Source organism: Chaetodon auriga, chromosome 5 (genome assembly GCF_051107435.1).
Source record: "Chaetodon auriga isolate fChaAug3 chromosome 5, fChaAug3.hap1, whole genome shotgun sequence".
In the NCBI taxonomy this organism is placed as follows: Eukaryota; Metazoa; Chordata; class Actinopteri; order Chaetodontiformes; family Chaetodontidae; genus Chaetodon; species Chaetodon auriga.
In genome coordinates this window covers 19700289-19726269 of record NC_135078.1, presented here as the reverse complement: position 1 = coordinate 19726269, position 25981 = coordinate 19700289, and the positions used below count along the sequence as shown (strand labels likewise).

General features: G+C 42.0%; 1 protein-coding gene across 4 annotated transcripts in view; it reads right to left on the bottom strand.

Annotated features, from left to right (window-relative positions):
- Positions 1-25981, bottom strand: part of nipbla (NIPBL cohesin loading factor a) — a 29426-nt gene that overhangs the window by 1343 nt on the left and 2102 nt on the right. For 2 of the 4 annotated variants that reach the window (XM_076730211.1, XM_076730212.1), the window contains 46 exons: positions 24231-24380; positions 23789-23954; positions 22705-22805; positions 22479-22590; positions 22080-22243; positions 19183-19331; positions 18426-18516; positions 17982-18203; positions 17503-17760; positions 16630-17381; positions 15293-15506; positions 14979-15155; positions 14581-14754; positions 13783-13944; positions 13552-13655; positions 13361-13447; positions 12915-13146; positions 12227-12378; positions 12038-12118; positions 11825-11925; positions 10641-10767; positions 10475-10557; positions 9819-9951; positions 8568-8711; positions 8292-8378; positions 7970-8190; positions 7698-7800; positions 7433-7531; positions 7132-7278; positions 5908-6042; positions 5661-5759; positions 5479-5532; positions 5275-5383; positions 4989-5119; positions 4656-4796; positions 4466-4559; positions 4078-4232; positions 3817-3907; positions 3374-3547; positions 3013-3203; positions 2666-2773; positions 1912-2112; positions 1213-1359; positions 708-1078; positions 431-605; positions 44-241 (listed from right to left, as the gene is read on the bottom strand). In XM_076730211.1, the coding sequence (XP_076586326.1) occupies positions 44-241; positions 431-605; positions 708-1078; positions 1213-1359; positions 1912-2112; positions 2666-2773; positions 3013-3203; positions 3374-3547; positions 3817-3907; positions 4078-4232; positions 4466-4559; positions 4656-4796; positions 4989-5119; positions 5275-5383; positions 5479-5532; positions 5661-5759; positions 5908-6042; positions 7132-7278; positions 7433-7531; positions 7698-7800; positions 7970-8190; positions 8292-8378; positions 8568-8711; positions 9819-9951; positions 10475-10557; positions 10641-10767; positions 11825-11925; positions 12038-12118; positions 12227-12378; positions 12915-13146; positions 13361-13447; positions 13552-13655; positions 13783-13944; positions 14581-14754; positions 14979-15155; positions 15293-15506; positions 16630-17381; positions 17503-17760; positions 17982-18203; positions 18426-18516; positions 19183-19331; positions 22080-22243; positions 22479-22590; positions 22705-22805; positions 23789-23954; positions 24231-24294 (7281 nt within the window). In that variant the 5' untranslated portion in view covers positions 24295-24380. The remainder of the gene's footprint in view (positions 1-43; positions 242-430; positions 606-707; positions 1079-1212; positions 1360-1911; positions 2113-2665; positions 2774-3012; positions 3204-3373; positions 3548-3816; positions 3908-4077; positions 4233-4465; positions 4560-4655; positions 4797-4988; positions 5120-5274; positions 5384-5478; positions 5533-5660; positions 5760-5907; positions 6043-7131; positions 7279-7432; positions 7532-7697; positions 7801-7969; positions 8191-8291; positions 8379-8567; positions 8712-9818; positions 9952-10474; positions 10558-10640; positions 10768-11824; positions 11926-12037; positions 12119-12226; positions 12379-12914; positions 13147-13360; positions 13448-13551; positions 13656-13782; positions 13945-14580; positions 14755-14978; positions 15156-15292; positions 15507-16629; positions 17382-17502; positions 17761-17981; positions 18204-18425; positions 18517-19182; positions 19332-22079; positions 22244-22478; positions 22591-22704; positions 22806-23788; positions 23955-24230; positions 24381-25981) is intronic. The other 2 variants (XM_076730210.1, XM_076730213.1) reach the window with 2 other exon arrangements.

Below are 25981 nucleotides of genomic sequence, written 5' to 3'. Positions count from 1 at the left end.
TATACTGCCTTTTATAAATAGTGTGGGCATCCATGTATCTCACCCCTGGGGTCCTTTCGTCGCCCTCACTATCATCGTCATCCGTCTCTGGTCCTGTCTGATTGCGCGGACTGGGTCCTGACAAGGGGCCGGAGCCTCCCAGTAGGGCGTTTATGGCTTTGTTTCTGATGTTAGCGCTGGCAGAAGCTTCCCCCTCCTCATCCTCCTCGTCTGGGTCAAGATGTTCCATCAGAACCTTGAACTGTGTGGAGTGAAAAACAAGAACTTTTGAGACACAAGTTTCACTGTCCACATCGTTTAAACATCAACCCCTGAGAACCAAATGTGACAGATAAGAGAAGAAAGAGAGAGAGAAAAGATTAACTGGCAATCGGTGATGTACATAAAACAATGACAATGAACAAAACTGTGATGCAGCTTCATTACTTACATCTAGGTACTGCCTGACTATCCGCCTCTTGACATCATTTGTCAGCGTGGCGTGAGCCATGTTGTTGGAGATGAAGTCGATGGTTTGTCGTGGGTGGAAGTGAATGTTGTTTTTTCTGTTCACTGCCTTATCGTACACCTTGGCTGACTCTGTTGGAGAGTACTTCTGAATTTTACTGTTGAAAGACAAAAAATGTTTTGAGTTACACAGGTCATGGAATTGGTCAAATTGATCCCCACTGAAAAACACAGATTCATGTTGGTTACGTAGATCTTACCTGTCAGAGAATCCGTATTGGTTCTTCAGATGCTGTTTGAGCACCAGCAGCAACAGGATGCCCTGAACAGCATTGGCAAAGTCCAAGAGACCTGTGGGATTGTCTGGGAGGAGCCTCATTACTTTGTCCACATCCTCCAAATCCAAATCATCCAAATCAGATTCCGACTCCGAGCTGTCTGCAACAGGTTTTCTGGCCTTTTTAGGCCGCCGTACCACATCATCATTCTCGTCATCACTGTTGCTGTGTCCTTCCTCATCACTCCTGGGAGAATCGCAGTTCATCTTTTCCTCCTCATCCTCTCCATCTGATGTGTGCTTCCACTCCTTCTTCACCTTCTTCTCCTTACGCCTCGGCTCCTTGAGCAGAAGCTGGACGGGAGAAATTGACAAGAAAATTCATACAAAAGAATTCTGCGGTTTGCTTTTCAGGGTTTTTTCAACCCCAGCAAGGAGAAATACACCCCCACTTCACATGCAAGCCCCTTTCAAAAATGCTATCCTACCTCTTTGAAGGTTTGCAACAAGTTGCTGCCAGAAACAGACAGGGTGATGTCTATGTGGTGCATGATGAAGAGAGGCTCCTCCTGGCTCTGGTAGGGGAAGCAGGCAAGGTTGTCCGCTATGAACAGCAGCATGTTTACTTCCGTCTTCTGCAGAGAGAAAGAAAAGAGGGGGAGAGCATGAGTGAGAGTCAGTGCCTGGTACAAACTCACACTGCAGTTTCCACTTATTAGAATTTTAACTATTCATACGTGGTAAAAAAGAAAAAAAAAAAAGAGCCTGCAAGTCAGTACAATAATGGGATCTATCATCTTTCAACTCCACAGCATTTGTCGTCTCTTCATTCCTGAGAAAAGGAGATTCTGCACACTGCTCTTCTCTGCTCGCTCGGCAATTCATTGATCCTATTAACTTTTTTCTCAAGACTGAAGTGATTCTTTACAATGTGCCTGTATCTGAAATCATTGAATTTGTGTCTCCTTTGAAAACATTGTCCTCTCTTTATAAAAGGCATTGCTTTAAAATCACGTCTCACATCACACTTGTCTGTATGCCTAAGAGTCGTATAAAATACTTTTTATTCCACTTCTTGCTGAGACTCACTGCTTGCAAATGTGAAAAAAAACGAAGGAGATGTTCTCTTGGTGTGCAGTTTAATAAGGAGTGTCACGACGTGTTGAGATGAGGGCAGGTTTACTCACAGCGCTGTCATCGAAGAGGTTCAGCAGTGAGATGAGGAAAGCTCTCCGGTGCTGTCGGTTCCCCCGGATCATAGTGAAGAGGTGCGAGCAGAGTGCAGAGTGGGTCTCGTCCTGTCTGAAACCTCTAATGATGGTCCCACGAGACAAATCGATGGCCTGCTGCAAATTGTACGACATCTTCATCCCAGCAACTGCCTTCATCTGTGAGAGAATATGTTGAAAGAGAAGTGTTATAAACTTAGTGTATCAGACAAATGTCGGCACAGCTGCTGCCATGGGAATGTGCCAATAAAATAATGAGACTCAAATTCAGTATTGCTGTATTTCTCCAGCACTACATAAGAGTACATTCTGAAAAAGGCTGTGATGCACTGAGTATGTGTAAGCCTGGTGTAGGTCTAATGGCCATCACTGGAGCAATAAAGTCAAGTTAAATCCACTCAACTTCAACAGAACAATAAGTCAACCACAAACCTGTGCATGCAGTAAAGCAGCTATGGAACATAACTGAAGTGATCTGAAACTGTTTTTGCCTTCATTACATGATAAGATACTTTACTGTGATACATCAATATAGGGGTCATCATGCACATTTGTCAATCCTACATCCTCAACCTTAAAGATGTTGCTGGATGACTGAAGTCGAACAAGTTGGAATTCCTTCTCCGGGTACAAATGGCCGAACTAGCTTATGTCATCGAGTAACAAGACGAACAACAATTCTGAAACTTGACAACACTCAACATCGACTCACATGGATGAATCCTGTGTACTTCTTGTCGATCTCCACCAGCTGCTGGTCAGCTTTGTTCCTCATGCTGGGCTCTGGGTCTGTTCCCATTGCAATGAGGTAGGGTACACACTGCACAGATGGACAAAAATGATTTTACATTTGTATGCATGTGTTGACATTTCCGTTTATCAAACAAATAGAGGCTTAAATGCAAAAAGAGGGTTTAACTTGACTACTTAAATGATGGCGAAAAGAAAAATTCATTGTTTGATATTGATTTCGATCACCTAAATCTACGAGTCCAGTTCTATGAAAAAATGGGACTATCACCTATCAGTTACTGGGGGTGGGGTGATTCTCCAACTTACCTGTACAGGATGAATGAGACCCTGGTTGAGTGTGAGAGCTATGACGTTGAGAGCAAAGTGCCGTACACTGGACTGGGTGTGGAAGAACGCCTCCAACACCTGTTTTAGATAAAGCTGCATAATGGAGCTGCTCATCCCTGAAGAGATGTCTCCCATCTCCTTCAGATCCTCCTGTTTGGACAGTTTCTTCCCTGCAGGGACACAAAATATAACTTGTTGATCATCCATTTTATTACTGTCACTATCACCGTGCATTCTTGAAGGTGCCACCAGCAAAATCTGTGTGCCATCAAAGGATGTAACACTGGACTGTTGAACCCAAACGCTGCCCATCTACAGCAACAACCACAGCTTTACTTACATTCTCTGTCTGCTTCCTGCATCCGCGTGTCCTCCTCCTGAAGGTACGTTTGGAGGTTCTTGAGGATCTGGATTTTGAGGTTGATGGAGGAGGTGTTGTCAGCCAGGATGCCGTTGTACAAGGACTTAACTTCCGGCACAAACATCTGGCTGGGATGCATGATCACGAGGAAGCCTGAAAAACAAAAGCAAAGACGTGTAAGAACAAGTAAACGGTAAGTGTCCATCTACCTCTTCCGCCTGCTGGGGAAAGACATCTGTTGGAGATCAGTTTCTCTGGCCTTACATTGCAGTTCTGACACTGAAGGTCAGTGATTCAGCAACTCAACATGACCCACGGTCACGTCTTTGGAAACACTCAGAGGCGAACACTGTTTTCACATAATATATGCAGTGACCTTTATATTTGTCAAACATAGTATTATTTAGAAATGCGGTTCTTGCCTAAGCCGATGATGGCTTTGGTCTTGACTTCCTCGTCCTCATGTTTGGTGAAGTATAGCAGCAGCTCGAGAACTTTCTCCTTGATAACAACCTGTACATAACACACATACACACACAGTTGTAAGACTTTGGTTTCACATCCAAGCTCTAACTTTAAGTTGCAGTACCATTTTCTCTACCAGCATCTGAGCCTTCAAAGTTTGCTTTCTACAGCTTTCATTTAAAAATGTAAATATCATTAAGCATCAACTGCAATCCTACCTTGTTGGTACCCTTGAACTCCTCCAAATCAAAATCAAAATGTCGGGCCAGGGCACCCACTGTGAAGAGCGACCGCAGCAGGAAAGGCTTGTTTGCTACCAACGTCGTGCTATTTGGATCCTCTTGATGCTGAATCTTCAGCTTGTTAAGTGCACCTGTAAAGAATTTAAAGTTATTTTTAAGACCTCCATTACTGGTGGCTAGGTCAAACTCTACAGCCACTCTTTGAAAGGAATATTGGGATACACTAGATTTAAGGAGCCATTTTGAAAGATGAAAAACAAGTTTTATTCCCTTGTCTTGGACTGTTATAAAGGTGACATTCAAAGCTCAACCTCGCAGATTTGTGTTATCCCTGTAAAAACAAGTTGCTAACTGTATATCTCACCATAGAATCTGTTGAAACAAGCCCAGACAAACTTGTAGTTGTGCGTGACTTTGTTGACAACAGCTCCAAGACAGCTCACACAGTGCTGGACCACCTAGAGACAGGAAGGAAGACCACCATGTCATCTCTGCAACAACAATGAGCGCACTCTGCATTCCAGAGACATTCCTAAAAAGCCACTGCCACGCACCGTCATGCCGTATTTGATGATGAGCTTCATGAGGTCTTCTTCAATCGTGGCGAGGAAAGTTTCACTGGGGTGCTCCATCAGAGGTACCACAAGCTCCAAGATCTTTGCCACATTACAGATGACCATGAAGTCATTGGCAGTCTGCAGGGGAAACAAAATGACAGCAATTACCAAGGAGGCGCTGATAGATCAGGTGCCAACAGCGACGACCGATGGTGCTTAAAATCATCAAACGAGCCCTCTGTGTTTCAACTGCTCAAACTAATCTGTAATTGGGCATTATTTTCTTTATACTTATGCAATAACAACATGTATTTAATAAATGCAACTTACGTTACACTTTGTGGTCAGGTAGGGTTGCATGGTCATGGCGTGTTTGACCATGAGCTGGGCCCTGATCTTGCTGAACAAGTACAGGGTGGTGATACACGCCACTAACCGTGTTGAGTTTACACCCTTGTTCTCTGCAGACGAGAGAGAAAATCAAAGTTAAACCAAGTGCTGTAAATCCACATTTCTATGTTTTAATCTAAAACAAGAAGGACTGATTAACTCAACAAGAAGTATAGACAGTGGTTTAAAAGAAAATCAAAAATGTTGGTGTTGAATGATAAACTACCTGCAAGAGACTCCTCGTATTTGAGGATATGCTCGACGAGATTGTCCACTAGCTGAACGCAGGCCTTTTTGGCTGGCTTATACGATGCATCCTCTTCAGACTTCAGAAGCTAGGATAAGACGGACAAAGCTCGTTTTAAAAAAGGTTTTGAACATCGACATGCTCTCTGCCATCTGAAGCCTCGAAACAAAATCAAACACTTACGTTCTGAAGAAGCTGCTCAAACCAGTCATAGCCGGTGTCTCGACACGCTGCAACCTGAAGAAGAAATAAGGCAAAAACTTTCAAAACACACAGAAATGATGCAGGGTGAAGGTTAATCAGAGATTTTGTCTTTTTGTTGAGGATATCATTCTCCAACAAAAAGGTAAGTAGGTTAAACTGACCACATCAGTGATGTTGAGGATCTTTCTGGTCATGGTCTCTTTGTCATGGGCTGGTGTTGGAGTAAACCACAACTTCTGGAATGTCTCATTCACCAATTTCTATTAAAAACACAAGGTTGTGTGTTACTGGTTTGGATCCAAGCTTTGTCCAAATCTTTCAAATTCTTGGTTTTGTGATCAATATATTAAAGTACAGAGATATTTGTGTCCCAAAGTGTGAGGAGACAAAGGCGCAGTTGATCCATACCTTGATACCTTCCTCATCATTGACCCTGCGGATCATCCTCACACACATCTCAGTAATCTTACTGAAGGTTGGCTGTTCCAGACAGATGTCTCTGAGGATCTTGATGACCCGTTTTCTTACGCTGATCCCAGTGTCCTGTATATCAAACCAACTCAATTCATAAAGGATCTGCAATGTTCTGCAAGCATTACATCAAAAACATGGTTTGTGTTCTTGTTTACAAAAGAAACATCTGTATGGGGTGCAATCACATTTGTCTGCCAAAAGGTGGCAGTATAAGACTGTAATCAAGAGTGAACTTCTCATGAACCCTCCTGAACATTTCCATGACAACAGGCACAACAATTTCAATGTGTCCAATTCTCAGACGTTGAATACAAAGAATAAGGACAAAGCCTGTGTGTTGGACTTCATTTAAACATCAATATCTTATATTACAATGGCCATCAAATGATCAGTTAATCCAGGACTGCATGCTGCTGTTAAACTGGCTCCTTAATTAATTATTTCAATCATATAAATGCCAATTTGAAACATCACAGAAAGTAACCATTTTAAGCGACTTTTCTTCAAACTCAATCCCTGCAGTGCTTCCCCATGTAAACACAGTGACCAATACAAACAGCACTCCTGCCCCCAGAAAAGTGGCTCCACTCTTACCATTTGCGTATGTGTTAAACAGGTGCATGCAATAGCAGCTTCATTTCCACACTAGTTTTGAATGTGAACAGTTTACAAAGAGGGCATTAAAGGTTCTTGAAGTGTAAAACATGTTGTGGTGACAATCTTCAAAGGTGAAGAATGAATGGACCACGACTTGATAAATTAAAGGAGATTTCAGGTGGTTTTGGGCCATAACAATCAACTGCCAATGCACAGGATGATGGTTAAGATGACTACACACTAGTGGACTGCAAACACAATTTCAACACAATATTCCAAATTATTGCCAGCATGGAAAAAAAGCAAAGTATGTCCATCACAATGGCAGACTTCTGGCTTGGCTTAAATAGAGACAATGAACCCAACATGCATACAACTGGTTGGTGTGGGGATGTTCGTGGAGTATTGAAGTGACTCATGTGGATTGTGTAGACAAATAAGGCTCAATTGCAGGCCAGTAATCAATAACCACATACATAATTATGTGTACAATGCATATGGGGATTGGAAGATGGCACCACACAATAATGTGTCGACAATGTGTCCGATTCGGCAACTTACCAGTATCCTCTCGATGAGCATGTCATAGTACTGCTCAGTGAGTTGAGGTCTGCTGAGCACAAATCTGCCCAGCAGCTCGACAGCCGCCTCTCTCACACTGGTGGAGTTGTCCATCAAGCGACCATGGACGCCACGCTGCATATCAGACTGCAGAGGTGGACAACAGAGTCAGTATGAAGCATGGGGGGGGGGGACTACAAGAAAACTTGAATACACAACAGCACACGCAATAAAACAGCACAGGACAGAAAAAGCATATTTTAACACAGGCACAAATTGTCTTTGTAAACACTCGACATACCCTTGCCAGTATGCTGGGGTCCACTGCCACAACCTCAGACAGACATTTCATGGCTTTAGTCCTTACAGCGATGGCACTTTCCCCAAGAACTCGCAAGATCTATTAAAAAAAAACACATAAACACCAGCCTATACAACACAAACGAACCAGTGCGCCCTGATATCACCTGTATTATATTGTGTGAACGATTTATAGATTACTCTATTTATCTGGCATGACTCATTTAAAAGCAAAGATACTTATGGTAAGAATATTCAAATCCTACCTGTGTTAAATAAATATCAAAGCTCTGGGCGAACGGCCTCATGGAGGCCAAATAACGCACGATCAGACAGGAGTCATCATAGTCCACAGTGTCAGAGTTCATTCTGGAGGGAAGAGCAAAGAGGAAGAGTGTAATTGGGTGATACAGTCATACAACTGGCAGTGAGACTGTAACTGACAGGCAGCTGGACAACAAAAAAGACACAGAGACAAGACAGAGCAATCACGAAAGGCAAGAATAATCCATTAAGTTCATGTTTAGGACATCCTTACTTCAGTGTGGCGAAATGAGCCGGCATGGTCTTAATGATGTTACGCAGGAACTTCTTGCGCTTCTCAGCACGTTGCATAATTTCACCGGTGGTCTCCATCTCCTTGGCATGTTGTGGTCCGTCCGATGAGTCCTCATCCTTCGGATTCTGGTTCCGCATGGACTTCTCAGCCTCTGTGGTGGCGTCCCGGAACCACTGGGCAATGTAGAACTTTCTAGCAAACTAGGGGACAAAGAGGGACATTTAGTTGATTTTAAAAACGTAGTCATTTCTTTCAGATTTCAGGTCTAAAGCTCCCAGTTTAAAGTTTAATGCAAACCCACCACCAGTGAGGCATCCGTCTCAGCATTCACTTCCAAGTAGTCCAGTAGAGCCTTCTGCAGCTGCTGGGTCTCATCGTTCCCTGGAGACTATAGAATCAGAGAGAAAGATCACAGAAAGTGTCACACACACCACAATCAGCATAAAAAGTTTGGGATGCCAATCTTCAAGCAAAAGAGAAAGTAAATTGTAAAGCACATTGAAGTTATTTTTGTCACTATAAACATAATCTTTTACGTTCAAGAGACAGTGAGGTCATCAGAAAGTTGTTCCTCTACCTCTTGTAGGATACGATCAATAGATCTCTGGTCCATCTTGCTGGTGACTGCGTCCTTCCTCAGACGAGCAGCCACTGTGCCCAGGTAGTCTAGAGATGCTACTCTCAGAGCCATCTCTGTCTGCTTATTACTGAACTGGTGTACCTGATGGGAGCAGAGAGAGAGAGATATGTCAGCATGAAATGCAATGTTGTGACATTATGACCATATTACACTGTAAGCCAAGACTGGCTTTCACTTGCATTAAAGGAAAAAAAAGGAACCCATCCCATCAGCGTATTTAAGATGAGTTATCTTCTACTTCAGTGCATCTGAGTGTCTCCCACACTTTTCTGGAGATCATTTCCAGTGATGATCTTGCTGGTATGACAGACGTGGATCACACCACACACTAATGTGTCTGCCTGTGTGGAGGTCTGATTTAAAGGAGGATACGGTCATAACTTTTAGATGTTATAATGTCATTACTTTCACTACCTACTCTCGGTGTTGTTTATTAAGGCTATCCTTGTGCTAATACTTTTTACTCTTTTAGTATTGTGTCTTTGCATTTTAATTGGAAAGCCCTTTGTGCTCCATGCTTTGCAAGTACTACGTAAATCAAATCTATCTATTACCCTAACATACAGTTGGGATGTTGTATCATGTGATATAACTTGGGTTCACAGCCTGTTCAAAATGCTCTCATCTACAAACCACTACTTGAGCGTTAATATGATCCTGAAAATAACTTGGCCCTTTCAGATGGCAACGTTATTCATTTTGAGCAGCTCTGATACAGAGCCTAGGAGTTTGTTCTCAGCTAAAGGAAAATAGGAGAATGTTGAAACAAGTTTCCATGACTTCACAAGATTTCCCAGGACATTTTACTTTTTCTCTCATTTTCTATGTCACGACTAGAAAACTGTTCAACTCTTTTCTAGGACACATGGGACCCTGTTACATACTTCAATGAATGAAAATCAAAAAGTAATTCTTTTGATGGCAGATATCTGAGCAAGTACAAAACTAGCATAGAAATGTCTTAAGGAACTACAAAATCAATGCTTAAAATGCAAATAGATACAACGAGAGGATGTTTTTCCAAATAATGAGCTGCAACCTCTTCAGTCCACGTGTCAGTGTTAAAATAGTTCCCTTTTGTCTGAGTATGGTAAAGCTGCCTCATGCTATTCATCTGGATCATCTATTCTTGGAAACCCTTCAACTCATATAGTTGCATCTCCAATTTAAAGAAAGAGTCACACTAACCAGTAGTCGACCAAGCAGACTGAGGAGAAGCTCTGCAGCAGGCCACTCTGGTTTGTTTACTGTCGACAGCAGGTCCTGGACAAAGTTCTCAAACAGTGGCCGGTAATCTTCTTCTCCCTGCTTACTGCCACACCTGAGGGAGGGGAAAGATGCAGAGGAGGAAAAGTGGTAAAAATAGGGACAAAAGGAAAGCATAACGAGAAAGAATTAATGGCAGCAATAACCATCAGGGGCTGAGGGCCACGAAGGAACCGGAAAATTAAGAAAAAGAAATTCAAAAGACTTAACAAGTCAGCAGGCTAAATCCACCAAACCCAGTTAAGTGTTCGACTACTTGACAGGCTTAAAGCAATGTTTTGATAAGCAGGTGCCTCAATCATTTGTATCTCAAGCAGTACCAGCAAGCACATGAGGAAAACAAGCACACCATGACGATGGCGGTGGTTTGATACAGATTTCTGCTGACAACAGAGGTCATATTCAAAGGTGGCAGTAATGCACATGACAGGTAGCTCTAAGAGAGAAAAGACAGTTTTTCGGCCTTTTTCTTCAACCTTAGTCTGCACAGTACCTGTTATTAAATACTTCAAGTGACAGAGTACAACGCAACTGTACTTAGCATATTTCAAGGCAGTATAAAATGGAATGCTAATTACTTCTTGAGGAAGACTGAGAGGAAGTTTTGTGCTGTTCTCATGGCCGTCTCATACGAGTTGGTTATCAACACATCTTGATCCACCTAAAAGAAGAAGGAAAAGGATTTGTGTGTTAAGTTAAGTCCGAGTCAGCGTGGTGATTTTGTGTGTCGGCTCGGTCTCTTACTTTGTCGCACTCTTCGAAAGTGTCCTTGTCGTTGGGGAGATGGACCACACACTGGATCAGCTGCAGCACCAGAGCCGTCACCATCTGGATGTACATCGGCTCTCCGTCGTTGTCTGAGCTGTTCAGCCTGAGAACACAAGAGGTCACATGACAAGTGACAACCATGATTCCAAAGAAGTTGGGGCAATGCTTAAAACATGAGGAAAAACAGATCACACAGGACGCATTTTCAATGGGAGACAGGTATGGACTGCAGGCAGGCCAGTCTAGTACCCAGACTTATTTACTACAAAGCCGTGCTGCTGTAACAGCTGCAGAAAGCAGCTTGACATCGTCTGACTGGAAAAAGCAGGGGTGTGCCTGAAAAAGACGCAGTCTGGATGTCGGCAGATGTTTCTCCAAAACTTGTTTGTACCTCTCAGCATTAATGGTGCCTTCACAGATGTACAAGTTACCCACGGCATGGGCACAAACACACCCCCATACCATCACAGAGGCTGGCTTTTTATCTTTGCACTTGAAACAATCTGGATGGTCTCGCCCACCACAGCGTCATTTTCCACTTTATGTCAGTCAGTCAGATGAGCTCAGGCCCAGACAAGTTGGCGGTGTTTCCGAATGTTGTTTACATGTGGCCTTTTGCAGGGTAGAGTCTTACAACTTGCACTCGCTCCATCCTCGCTTGTGAACATCTGAGCCTTTTCAGGATGCCCCTTTCATACCCAATCATGATACTCTCACCTGTTACCAATCAACCTGTTTACCTGTGGAATGTTCCAAACAGGTGTTTTGGAGCATTCCACAACTTTCCCAGTCTTTAGTTGCTCCTGTCCCAACTTGTTTGAAACGTGCTGCTGCATCAAATTCAGAATAACTGATATTTACAAAAACAATTATGTTTATCAGTTTGAACATTAAAGACGTTGTCGTTGTACTGTACTCAACTGGATATAAGTCAAAAAGGATCTGCAAATGACTGCATTCTGTTTCTGCTGTTTTTACGTTTTACACAGCGCCCCAGCAATTCTAGAATGACAGTTCTATACAGTCATGGGTGTTACCAAAGGAAATAACGGACTCGGTCGAATAGGGACATTGCTACATTGATGGCTAGACAGTAATCAAGCTTCTCATTTGATGCCTCATCCCTGCAATTCAATTTGAATTCACAGAAAACAAATTACCTGAAATTCCTGAGGGAGCGTTTGCTGGTGGGTAGTCTGGCCAAAGACGTAAAGATCTCTTCCAAGATCAGCTGCCGATGCTTCTCATAACGTGAGAACACCTGGAGACAGCAAATAAGGCAGTTAGTCTCTTCCTTCACAGTTCTGCAGAACACTAAAAACACTGTGCAGCGTAGTATATTGGATAAAGTGAGAGAAAAAACAAATACTTACTGCTGTAACTAGTTTAATGGCACACAGCTGCAGCTCACTGACATTCTCCACAAAGAATGGGGTGATTCCCATTGAAGAAACCTGGGGAAAAAAAAAAGAGTGGCATGAATCATCATCTGGTTGAAAACTTTGACGTGACAAACTCATAACTGCGGTCTAACATTGTTTTTAAGTAGTTTTGGTTTGTACCTGGAGGATGGTGGTGTCTGTAAGCAGCTGGATCTCCAGGAGCTCAGAGATGTTGCTGACAATGTCGCACACTTTGTTGTACAACATGATAATCACACGTTGCTTGTGTGTGGAGCATTTTGCACGCTTTGCCTTGGAGCTCAACAGGCCACCTAAATGGACAAGATGTTTTGATTTTACATACGTTCACTGTTTCAGTTTATATTTTAAAAAGTTAAAAAAGGCCCTCTGTTGAATTTAACTCCCCTTGAACTGCAGGGACTTTGTGGTACATCACAACAAAGCTAACAGCTTTATGAACTCATTTCTTAAATGCAATTCAGCGAGTCATTCAGGTCCTTCTTCAATTAATCTTCACCCTAAGAGTTAAGAATTTCGCTCACTGTGAAGTTAAGTAATTTCTGCTACAGCTCAAAGCTTTTGTGCTTTAGGAACATCCTTTCATGCAGGAAGAGTCTATGAAGTTAAACAAAAAAGAGAAAATTGTACTTTCCAGCGATAACCCTGTAATTTCAGACATCAGAGATCAATTGCTGACAAGTTTGTCCATCTATCCGTTTAGTTCTTGGAAAGTTTTATTAACACTCGTTATAAATTTTATTTCACTCCAATCACAGCAGCCAAAGGCCCAAGCTCCTTTAAAAATCAAATTATCACATTAAATAAAGCTTCTTTTTTTCATCCTCACCTCCATGTGGGTCCACCCTGTACACTGGGTCATACTGTGGGTACAGAGTGTTCTGAAGATGAAACTTGGTGTATTGTAGCACCCGCTCTATGACGTCTTCAATGTAGACAGCCTTTGGCATGTGCGTTGAGGTCATGATGTTAAGAGCGGTCAGACAGGCGTCTGCTGACTTTGTGACTCTCTCCATTATCAGGTCTCTCCAGAGTTTCTCCTCATCTTCAGCATCATGGTCCTGAAGTTAGAAAGGAAAAGGATGCAAATGCATTTTACAGAAATAAACCACTATCTGGAGGCAAAAGGTTTTCATTCATTCTAACAATTAATTTTCTACTTTTGCAGCCAGTAACATCTGTTGGTTTCTACACTTGGATACTGCATGGATCAGGTTAGTTAAATACCAAAACAAACAAATATTTAACACAGAAACTGTGAGGAAGGGCGCTTACATGGTTCATCAGGGTGGAGAGCTTGGCCCCATCCTGGATATTCTTTTCCAGTATGTTCAGCAGCTTCACCAGCTTGTCTGATGGGATCTTTAACAACAACAGAGACCATTATTTAGACGTATATTCAAAGTGCAATCATACATCCACAGCAGTCCAACTGAAGTCTTCATATCAATATACTATACAGTTACCCTGCTAGAGATGCCCATGGCCTTGATCTTGGCGGACTCGCTGCCCAGCTCACTCAACTGGTGTTTGCCAAGCAGCAATTCCTGAGGTATCTCATCATCATCTGCTGTTGGAAAACACGAAAAACAAAAAAATTACACAAAATCAGAATAAAACACAGCGAGGTTGCTGCATTTAGGTTTTCAGAACGGACCACGGTGGCAGTCTGAAAGCCAGTCAGCACTGATATTTACCCATGGTAGTGAAATCCACATCCTCCAGATTCTCCAGTATGTTGTCAATGCTTGCCAAGAATCTCTTGAATGTGGAAGAGTCCATCAGCTCCTCTTGGGTCAGCTTGGGTTCATATGCTTTCCGTTTCTTCTGCTTTTCCTTCATCTTCATTTTTCTGGCAACTGAGTGAGAGAAATGTCATCTTAATTCTATGTTCTGTTTGGTATCCGGCACACAAACTGAAAACAAAACAAACACTGTGTCTTGTTTTTTTTTTTTTTTTTCTATTTTCAAGAATCTTGTCATTTTCTTGGTTTCACTTTGTCTCAATCTGCCAATGACAAGTAAAATATGGATGCATTTCCTTTAATGCTTTCTAGTCTGTGATATTAGGTCACTTATCTATTTATTTTTCTGTGTATGTACATAACAACATTACTTCCAAATTAAATGTGCCATCAAATTTACAACCCTGATATCAAAAAAGTTGGGACGCAGTGTAAAAACATCATCGCTCCATAAATGCTCCTGTCCCAACTTGTTTGAAACATGATGCTGGCATCACATTAAGTATATACAAAAGTATATATTTACAAAAATCAATGAAGCTGATGAGGTAAAATATTAAATATGCTGTCTATGCGCTACTTATGTCTTCCACTTTATTGGAATTGGGATTGGAACTGTGAGAACAAAACACAGACACTGTGCAGCTCTATCAAACATCTCAATAGAAAGAGATATATAATTTGAAATGACGGTAGAGCTCGTTAGCTGCAGCCCTAAGTGCTGGGGCACATGACTTATGACGTACAAACCTTCAACCATGCTGGGTGGTGGTGATTCGTCCTCGGAGGAGTCTCGGTAGCGGCTCCCTGAGCCTCGCCGGCTGTCCCGGTTCCCGCTTTTCCGATGTTCCCCTGAGCCACGGCGCTCCCTTTCTTCATAGTCCCAGGCCCTGTCTTTGTCTCGACGATGGCGCTTCCTTGCAGCTGCAGAGATTAAACATGAAAAATTAGGCCATAAGGTCTTAAAAAAAAAAAAAAGTTATACCAGAATAACACAAATCCTTTACATCTGCAAACTGGTATTCAAAAACACAATTTAAATGTACAAATCTTTCTGTGTAGGAATAGAACATTTCTCAAATCAAATGACCAAATCTTGTACAAAGATTTGTAGCACGAACTGACAAGAATCCAATAATCTGACTCACACTCTCCATTTGCATCAAAGTCTTCATCCGAGCTGACTTCAGCATATTTGGGCTTCTCATTTACAGTGCTTCGTTTCCTCTTGTTCATCTTTACCCTTTCACACAGGGGCATGGTTGACTCAATCTCCGCCAGCAGCTCTGGAGGCAGCTCCTTCAGAACTGTCGGGTCCAAACCACCTGAAAATTTGACAATAACATTTTCAAGTTATTAACAAAAAAAGCAATTGCCTTTGTTCTGTCAGTACATGGAAAACGGCACAAAAAGAGTGGGAAAACGCTGTACTATTTTCACTTCCATAGCTTGTTGTTCTTACTTTTTCCAGACTTTCCTGAAGAGAGCCTGTTCTTTCCAGACTTGCTGTGTCGGATGATCCTCTGAATCTGATCAACCGAGAGCTTTTTCAGAAGCACGACAGGCTTGGGCCTCTTCTCAAAGTCCTGCACCAATCCCAGCCTCTCCAGTTTAACCTTGGGTTGGCCCCACAATTGACTTTCAGTTGGACCGCTGCCATCCTTATCACGTTTGATCTGTGGGAGGATAAAAAAAAAAAAAAAAGTCAGCATATCCTTCTGAGACCAGCAAGTCAAGACTTTCAAACTCCAAAAAAACAGTTTATAGTTTTGTTTACAGAAAACAAAAATCAATTAAGATAAAAATGTAAACAATGGATCAAACTGATTGACATGAGATTAGTGATTTTGATGTTAGTCTCCTGTAAAGTTCTGTAAACAAAGACTTAAAGGAATACTCCACCATTTTTCTAAGTTTTAAAAGTTATGGTCAATACATGATGCTTTGTCAACACTGCAGTGCCAGTACACAGCAACTCCCCACAGCCACTGGGGTGGCGGGTTGTAGTGGACATTTCCACTCGTCAACAGAAAAGACTTCAACTGCTGCCAGTATATCAGCAATGAACTAACTAACCAGCAAGCAAACATTGGCGAAAGTATTTTAGCTTCATAAATAAAGCGAGCTATTCCGTTTACTGACTATTCAATTCATCAAGTCACCACTTCAGCTCTAATCATAAACATACTGCTCGACAGTCTCAGTATTTTTTTTCAATCATATGCTGAAAATCTTACATTTGTGGATAAAATTACTCAGAATGCGACTCAATCCCATCCCATCAACTGCTCAGCTGCTGCTAGCGCAACATCAGCTACCACGCTAAAGTATTGGCTCAGCACACTTTACTGTGGTGTGTAAAGCGGCATCTCTGAACACTGTTGATAATAGATATTGTATGCAAGGATGAAACAAACAGAAGCTTAACTGTAAAGAGGAATTTTGTTTTTTTTGTGTGCTTTCTGTGTTGTTTTTTTGGGCTTACAGCAGAAATTTAGCTATGTGGAACATCTGAGCAACAGCAGTGGAGAATTTCTTTAAGGTATTTCCTTTTGATTACACACAGGACTGAAAACATAACAAACAAAACAAATTCTTCTACTCTTAACAGATGGTTAGGTGTGTGTTAATGTGTTAACAGAATTTTTAAGACAAATCCCAGGAATAAACAAAATGCTTACAAATGGGAAAACAAAAACGTAAACAAGAGTGAGCAGTGGTGTGATTTGGTTTTGTGAGATTGCAGGCAGTGACAGCTGAATGACTGGTAGATATTTGGTTTGGGTCAGCCCAGATCACCTTAGGGATCTGGAAGTTCTTCAGTGCGCCACTATGGCCCCCCAGGAGATGAGCAGGGAAAGAATCTGGAAGTTTAGCACCAGAAGCAGATGACGCCGGTTTGGAACCATCTTGCCTATTGCTGCTCCGACCAGGCTCTCCAGTAGAAGAAGCCCGGTAGCCAGACCTATCTCGGTCGCTTCGGCAGCGAGATTCAGGGGAGCGTCGGTCTCGACCACCGGTCTCACTCCGATGCCTCCTATCTCTATCAGATTCTCGGTCCCTGTCTCGTCCGTGTTCCCCACGGTTTGATGATTTGGGCATGTCTCCCCGTCTGTCCGAGGACTTCTCATCATGTCGGTGCTTTGATGACTCCCGACCCTCTCGCCTGCTGTCATGTTTATCGACCCTGTTCTTGATCACTTCCGGTCGACCATCTGGTTTCAACCGCAATGCCGTGTCAGAACCCTCCACCGCAGCCGGCCCACTAACTGGTTCTTCAGGCCAGCGCTGGGCCTCAAGGGCTGGAATAGGGGCAGCCAGACACGGGTCGAGCTGGCCATCAGCTCGGCCTGTCTGCTGGAGGTCGATGCTCACCATGAGGGGAGGGCGGCTGGCACCGTTCCCAGCTGCAGTGGCCTCTTGCGGGGTCAGTTTGCCAGCATTGCCACCTCCGGTTGATCCGCTGCCTGGGGCACCCGTGGGGCCACCTGGTCCCCCTGCACCTGGCTCCAAGGGAAAGGAGTCCTGTTTTCTCTTCTTCAGAGGCTTGTCTGTTAAAAGAGAGACATGAAGATAAATCAAAGCACTCATAAAACCTACAAAGTTGTACATTTACAACTAATCTATGTCAGCTTTTATTTAAATCGTCATATTTAGAGATATCCTACTCACCTTTATCTTGCACCTCCTTTGAGCACTTCTCACTAGCCGCCTCTCGTTCTATCCTTTCCATTTCGGCAAGGGAATCCAGCTCTGCCTCGTCATAAGGGGAACTGGGAGGCTGGAGACCACTGGCACCACCTGCTTGCTGGGAGAGTTGCTGCTGTTGCAGCCTGGCTCCTAGATTTTGCTGGAGAACAGGCACCTGCTGAAAGCCCAGTTCTGCCTCCATATTATCAGAGTTCTGGTCCATTCCAGGTACAACATCACCTGAAATATCAACAAGAAACAGTTTTGCAGGGTTGAATTTAAAAGGGCTGGATGGTTTCCAATACTCCAGTGGTTCTGACTGACAAGATTTATTTTTCATTCTTCAAACTTGAGGGCAGTACAGCTCTGTAGTGCAGTGAAAGTGCCTGTGTTTGAAACTGGAGGTGTAGAAATAAAAACCAATGGGATCCAGTTAGGACAGATACAGGACCTTCACTTACCTGGGTTATCGGACTCATTTGGCTTGATCTTGAACAGCTTAAGGGTGAGTTTCGTAGAGTCCTTGTTTGGAGAGCTTACAATGTCGTACATATCTTTCTCTTCTTTCACCACTGGGGCTTTCTTCCTTTGCTGGAGCTGCTGTTTCTGGTCGGGTCCTCCTTCCCTTGGTGAGGGTGCATAGGGAGGTGGTGACTGCAGAATCAGCGGGGGACGAGAGCCCGCTGTGAGGAAGCGACACAGAACAGAAGAAATTTATCCTTCAAAGGCATGTATAAAGAGAGTGCACCAAACCAGACACAGCTCAGTGATGACAGCTGACAATACGAGAGGTATTCCACTCTAATGAGGTACAACACCATTTAGGAAGACTAAGACTGAAAAGAAAATCACAGGTGGGGTTAAAATACACTGTAATGCCTCCTTTTCCCTTCCAGTGTCCTTACGTTTGGGCGTTCCTTCACTCCCTGCTGGGGAGCAGCCAGACTGTGGAGACCTCAGAGGGAAAGAAGGATTCCTCATGCTGGAGTCACCCTCCTGGACAACACAGAGACAGAAATGAGTTTTACACTGGACTTTCAACCAAAACTTTGCGGTAAAAGTTAAGTCGAAGTCTCCATTATATTTAGACAACTAACAGGGAGGACGATCTGACATACATGCTTTGCCACAGTTAAAATCCATAATGCTGATTTCATTCTGCACCAAACAACACAGCAGAGCCTTGTGCAGCATGTCTTATGTGGTTACACCAGCATTTTCCTGAAACAGCTTTCAATTTCTCCTGGGCATCATTGCTCAATGAAAACAAAAATGAAAAATAAAAACCAGTGAGATTCCACCTCAAAACCAGTGTTGATTAAGAAAATTGGTTATCCTTACATAACCAACCCTAAGAACTTAGGAATTACTTTTCTTCTCTTTAGCTGTAGGCAGTGTGTAAAATCTTGTCTTTTTCCTAATCTAGTCTATTGCACGACATATATTTCTCATTTTAACAGTGTTTTCTATGTTTTCACCATCTGAATGCTCACTAGCAGATACTGACTGTTTGGTGTCCGTGACCTGAGGAACTTTAATGCACACTGATGTCTACAGTGCTGCTTAGAGAAAACGTCTCACATTAGAAAACTTCCATACCTTATGCAACGGAATTACACCTGTTTATATCATTCTAGACTCAGTCAGTCTAGTCAGCCGTACCTCATTGCTCAGTCGGTGTACAATGTTCAGGTAGTCCTCAGTGCCGTGTCTGTCTGAGTGGTGGTTGGCAGCGTTGGCCATCTGCCCTGATACTTTGCCCTCGTGGATATTTCGTATGCCACCTGGAACCATGGGACTGGTCACTGACACTGCCAGACACACAATTAGAATTACTCATTAGTGAGGTAATTGTAACACTGCTGATCACGACAGAAGAAAATGACATGATCTCTTATAACAGCAGATGTTTCCCATAAAAAAGCATTTAGTGGACCGAGGATTCTGTTGTAAGAGTTAGAAATGTTTTAGGTTTAACTACTTAAATGTGGCTTCAGTTCTTCCAGGAGTGCCCGAGAGGTTCATGAGAACCAGCAAACAAGTAAGTGAATCACTAAAATTTCAACCGTTACACATTCAAACTGCAAACTTATTTTGGCTGTCAGCTGCTAACGTATTCAAGAAGTGGATGCCTGTTAATCACAACATGGTTGCAATAAACTGGTTCCTCCTATTGTTGGTCAGATATTATACCACAGAATTTGGAACATAACAATTATAATAAATCTAACGTACCACAGCAGGCACTCTAAGGCAAAACATGGACATTTCCATCAATTACATTTAATTGTACCAGCCATAATTGTCACAGTTGTTGTCAATTCCAGAGGGCATGAGTATTATTACATAAACCCATAAGAAAGGATCCTTTCAAATTTGGATTATTTAAGATGACAGTAACAGTGAACATAACTGTACAGTGAAATTCACTGGAGTTCAAAAATGCATAATAAGCTGACATCAATTTCGTTTTTAATATCTGCCCACACATGCAGCAATGACAAGAAGCCAATGTCGACTAATACCATCAACCCTACGTAACACCTGTTTAATTATTTATTATGAAACAATTTTATTTAATTTACTATATTTTATCCATTTCTTACTTAAAGAGATTTTTTTATGTTTTGAAGTAAGGAAAACAGGTTTTATATTTGAATTCAGAAATAGGCCTTGCACAAAAACAAAAGAAAAGAAAAAGTGTTACTGTCAACTGTGTTACTTTCATAAAACATTCAGGAAATCACTGGTTAAACATCTGAAACAAATAGGACAAAAAAAGGCTAAAAAATCTACTGAAGCAATAATGCAATGGAGCGATTCAGGAGGGATATGACTGTGAATCAACTAGAGGACGTGCTATGGTCGCATAACCACAGCTTAACAAGGAGGGGACCAAATTTTGTCCACACACTTGCCCATAAAACCACAGCTGCTAATTGCATGCAACAAACTGTGCAACATCAGCAAGCAGAGCTCATTTAGAAGGGATAAGTCAAGAACATAGTTTTACAATATGGCCACCTGAGAGATTAAATGTGCTTTCCATTACAATTAATGTATAGCTGATAAAATCTAGGTGTTGTTACATTAGAAAGCAAAACTTGAGCTCATCAGTTTCAAACATGAGCATCTGAAATCATTTCAAAGCACAGACCTCTTCGGATAAAACTACTAAACTTTAAAGGCACACTTCCTTCTAATTTTCTAATGCTATTCATGAGAGCAGGCATACATCACTTTCCTGTCATCAGAACCACCACTCCCCCTTTTGGTTGAAAACAAGAGCTGTAAAAGTGCCTGTGACAAGTTGAAAGAAAAAAAAAACAGCAGCAGCATTCCTAAAAGCTGCTGTGTCACATTTTGTACATCAAACAGTAATAAAAAACCTACTTTTCTTCACTTCCCAAAAGAGCAAAGGGCCATAAAAAAAGAGATCTGTGGCTTCAGGCCATCAGCAAAGAGGATCAAAGTGAAAACTGTGGGACCACGCCAGTCAATGCATGTACGTCTGTGACAAACTCTTCATCACAGGTTAATTAGCGATGTTACTCAATAAATGACATTTTGCTGATTGTGCCTGTCGATTGAAGCAAATCAAACAAGAGTTTTAGTGATGCTGGAACTAAAGTTTTTACTGTGAAAAACATCTCAACCATAAAAATCTGCTTTTAAAATGGAGACTGGTTTAAAAGCGTGTCCACCCGAAAGACCACCAGGAACAGAGAGCATTTTAACGTTAATAAATCACATAAATTGAGGTGTCCGACCTCCTAATAATGAACCTTGTAAACAGCATAAAGCAATGCAGGAAGTGAGGCTAAAACCAACTTGTTTTTTTTACTTCTCTCGGCTCACAGTGAAGGGTCACGTAATGAGCACAAACAGCTATCAGAATAGAGGCAGAGGCTCTGCTTCACCACATCAATGTAATTCATTTACAGTAACACCACACTGGACAGACGACCAAAACAGCAAAACAAAGTGTCTAAACCAAAGAAAAAAATTACAGATGTTGGAAATACATTACCTGGAGATTCAATAAAGCAGTTGTATAGTGTACGTCTGTTCGTCCATTTTGACGGAGGCAGAATGAAACAATACTCAAAAACCCCTCTTTTTATGATTTTTTTTCTAAATAACACACTTATCATTGACCTGCAACGACATAACAGTTTGCTTGACTGCCACAGCGTGAGGCTCCTAATAGCTAAAAAGGAACACAGTATTCTTAAGGACCTCAAAATTTGCTTTTACCACTATTAGCAAGGCTGCTTTATCCAAAAAAAGGGGTGGTAGCATGACACAAGGCACAAAGTACCCGTATGTGCTGCTCTCATCTATGCTGCTGGTTAACCTCACATGTAAGTCTGAACTGTGTTGATGTCTTTCAATGAATCATTCAGATCATGTACATTAGAAACACGCACATACACACACCCCAGGAAGGAACCACCAACCAATATTTCAGCAGACTTGTGTCCCGTCATGCAGGCGCGCACACACACACACACACACACACACACACACACACACACACACACACACACCACTCTCACCTTGTTGTATCTGTTGGTGTTGGTTATAGTTGGGTGGCTGTTGGTGGGGATAGGGCTGTATGTAGCCAGTGGCAGGGCTCTGCGGAGTGTAGGGGCTGGGTACTGGACTGTTCTGCTGGCCCATATACCTACTACTGGAACCAGTCTGGGGCGACACAAACCGGCTGGACAAAGTGGAAGAGAGAGGAAGGAGTAAGAAAGTGAGCAAGCAATGTGAAGGAAGTACTATGATTAACAGTAAACTAAATGACACTTAAACTTAACTTAAAGAGTTAGTTATTACCAAAGTTATTACCAAATATTGTGATGTAACTGAGACATATGAATTAAAAACAGGAGAAAATATGTAAATGACAATTACAACAAATAAATCTGACTCTGTTTTGCAGCCCGGCTCACCTTGGTGGATTGGGAGAAATTGCAGCCGGCTGGAAGTTTGCAGACTGGGCAGGACTATGCATGGAATTTTGGGTGATCTTGTACGGCGGTACCATTGGCTGCTGCATTACATCTGTTCGGAAATGAAAATACAGTATATAGTTTGTTTGGAAATACTAACACAAAGCTCATCTTTAAAAATGCATGCTTTCACAACATATGGTGCAACAGGTATTCATCCCCATACTTTTCTCCCTGAAGATGCCAGGGTTCCTGGCCAGCATGGTCTGCAGCAGCACCGGTGCATCTCCCTCTGGCTCATCGCTACCCAGGTTGTCCTTCAGCTCTCTGAAAACACAAACAAAGAAGAAGCACAGTCACATAAAATGCTAAGATCAAGATAAGAGGATAGCACAAAGCGTGCATGAATGCAAACAAGCCTTGATTGCATTTATTTAAATATACTGAATATATGACTAATATCATAAATATGTAGTCCATAATGCACAGTTGGGAGATTTATCAGTTTTGCAAATGCATTTGTTGGTTGCACATTGTTTGGCTGGACTGGAATGTAAATTGGATTTACAGGGGTTTTGCATCAATGTATTGACTTACACTGATTTGTCAGGTATTTATTTAGAAGAGAAGATTCCTTTATCGCCACACACAATTGTACATCATAGTAAAATCTATTCTCAGTATTTTAGCCCAACCACTCTGCAGTATCCGGGGACCAACTCCTGCTCTAAGCCAGTGCTTTGGTCAAGGGCACTGCCAGGAGAACTGACCTAAGATGCATGTGATGGTGGGGGAAACTGGAGCCCCCTGAGGAAACCCACGCAAGCACAGGGGGAACATGCAAACTCTACACAGACGGGCTACCCTGGTGCAGTGGATTTATGTCAATAAACAGAGACCATAATATAAAATGATATATAAGATGAAACAAATGTTTGTCTCAATGCACACCCCTACTACAAATACACCAAACTGGATTTTATCTAATTTTGTGATTATTTTTATCTTAGCTAATTTGCCCACCGGTAAAGCACTAACAATTATTCTCAAGTGTTAAGTCTTCTATGTTTTTGTCTCAAAATATTCTTTTTTCATTTCAACTGGTGGATAAAAACAGGGGCAACAGTGGCATCCCTTATGTAATTAGTGGTTTTTACTGATTCATTTTTAGTTACTATTAGTAAGTTATGTTGGAAACTACACTGACAGCCCAGCCATTTTCAGGCAAAGGTGTTGCCTGATGACCCTTTTCTCTGTTATGGATCAAGACACAATTCTTGCCATATAGACACGTTTACATATACACTCACATGTGCTCTGTGGAGACCTGGTTGAGGCCATGGGCTAGCTGGGAAGCCAGATTCTCATCCCGACAGCCCAGTAGGCAAGTAACTTCCTCTGCAATCCTCCCATTGTATAGGAGGCTCTTAGTGGTGGTGGCCGGGAGAGGGGAAGGGAGGGGCAGCTGGTTCAACACTGAGACGAAAAGAGGGAGACGACAGAAAAGACAGAGGTGAGGAGGTTAAGAAATAAAGATGCAAAAGAGAAACAGACAGGGTGAGAAACAAGTGTGAGCAACACAGGACACGTGGTAGAAATGTAGCAGAAAGAAGATAAGGCAAGAGACAGAAAAAGCAATCACAATTACAAATTTACATCTGTTCAGACAGAATATTTCAGCTTGGCATTTTACACTGGAAGAGGAGACAGAACTGTGACAATGTGTTTGGAACACGTCTGTGTGTCACTCACAGTCTGTTAGGCTAGCGATCCCAGCAAGAGTGGTGATGGGAACATGAGGCATATCCCCATTCATGCTGAAGGTGAGGGTGGGGGAGTGTGTTGATACACAGGTAGATCAGGGGGTCGTTGGACGACACCCGTCCTCACATCTCCTGACACCTAGCAGAGAGGAAGGTTAGTCAGAGAGAGAGAGAGACAAAAAACAGCATGAGTGATGGAAAGACAGAATGAGTATAACACAGCATAAATTTGAGTAAAAGAGGGGATAAAAACAAATGAACAACAATAAAAATGATAAAATGATCAACATTACTCAGGCACATTGATTCAAATGCACAGTGAATTAATAAGCATTTGCTGTGTATACTACTATGTCTGCTCTGACGTTGTTTTGTGAAGGAGAAATGGTGCCTTCTGCATCATCTGTAAGCCACAAATAAATGTGTCTTATTAGATCTTGTCAGTAAAGACAAACTGACAAGATCTTCATTGTATATTCAAACAGGATCTCACCCTTTTCACTCGTATATCGAGTGTATTATTATCTATATATGTTACTTATCCATAAGGATGCACTCTGCTTGGGATACAGGGATACAGCTTCAGGAATGTCATGATCTTACTCAAGAAATGCTCAACAGATACAAATGCACAGAGGACTGAATCCAGGTCGTACGATTATAGAGAACAAGGTCACCAACTATTAGACTATCCTGCTGCTCAATCATGCTGTGTTATGATCCTGGTACATACTGCAAGTAGCAACAAATCAACAAGGAATTATCTGAGTCCAATATATTCATGAATACAATCTTTAAATACTTGTGATTTTTGATACACATCGAGTTCAGCCTCAGTATACTGACTGATGTATGTTATGAGTCATTTAAATGTCATGTCACGTTACTTAGATTTCCCTAACAGGAGATATGCAGTATACACATCAGGTGGCTGAAAATAAAGTGGAAACCAAGGCAATCTCTGTGTAGGAGATATACTGTAAAACTGCTGTAAATTCAATAACCCAGTATTAGCATTTCTGCATTTTAAAATTTGGCTTATAAGGTTAAAAGAAAGAAGGGGGTTTGCTGGGAAAATGTATGCCTGTACACATGCATCATACGGCTGCCAGTATGTACACATTTGAATAATAAACAACCCCAGTGATAATGTACTCAAGTGGATAAGCCTTGACACTCTGACTATTCCTGGTAATAGAGTAGATGTTATACCATGTGTGAGTATATACAAACATTCCTCTATTTTCTCTCCAATTCAATTTACTTATTATACACAGTTAACTGCTAGTACTACGAAACTGAATGAGTAGTCAACTGGTGTAAATCTTTTTGTTACTACCATAGAAGTCTATTCCCTTTCATTCATTTCAAAGCATGGGGCTCTTTGCTCACAGCTTATTATGATAGATCTGCACAAATTAGGCCCCTATGTAGCACTTAATTTGCCTTAAATCCCTTTGCTTATTAGATGTCCTTGACCCCTCAAACTGTACAAGAGGTCAAAGAATAGCAGAGGGAAAAGTCAGCTGCAGTTTTCAGAATATTTAAATGCAACTCACACTTCATGGATAACTGTGATGGCTACAACAAGCCGAATGAAGGCCAGCGCAGGGCTCTCTTATCTTCTTTACTCCCCATGACACATTAATATGAATGTGTTTATATATTACAGCCATCAAAATCAAAGAGATTACATGCACTAGCCCAAAATGCATTAACATGTTATTAACAGCTGCTTTA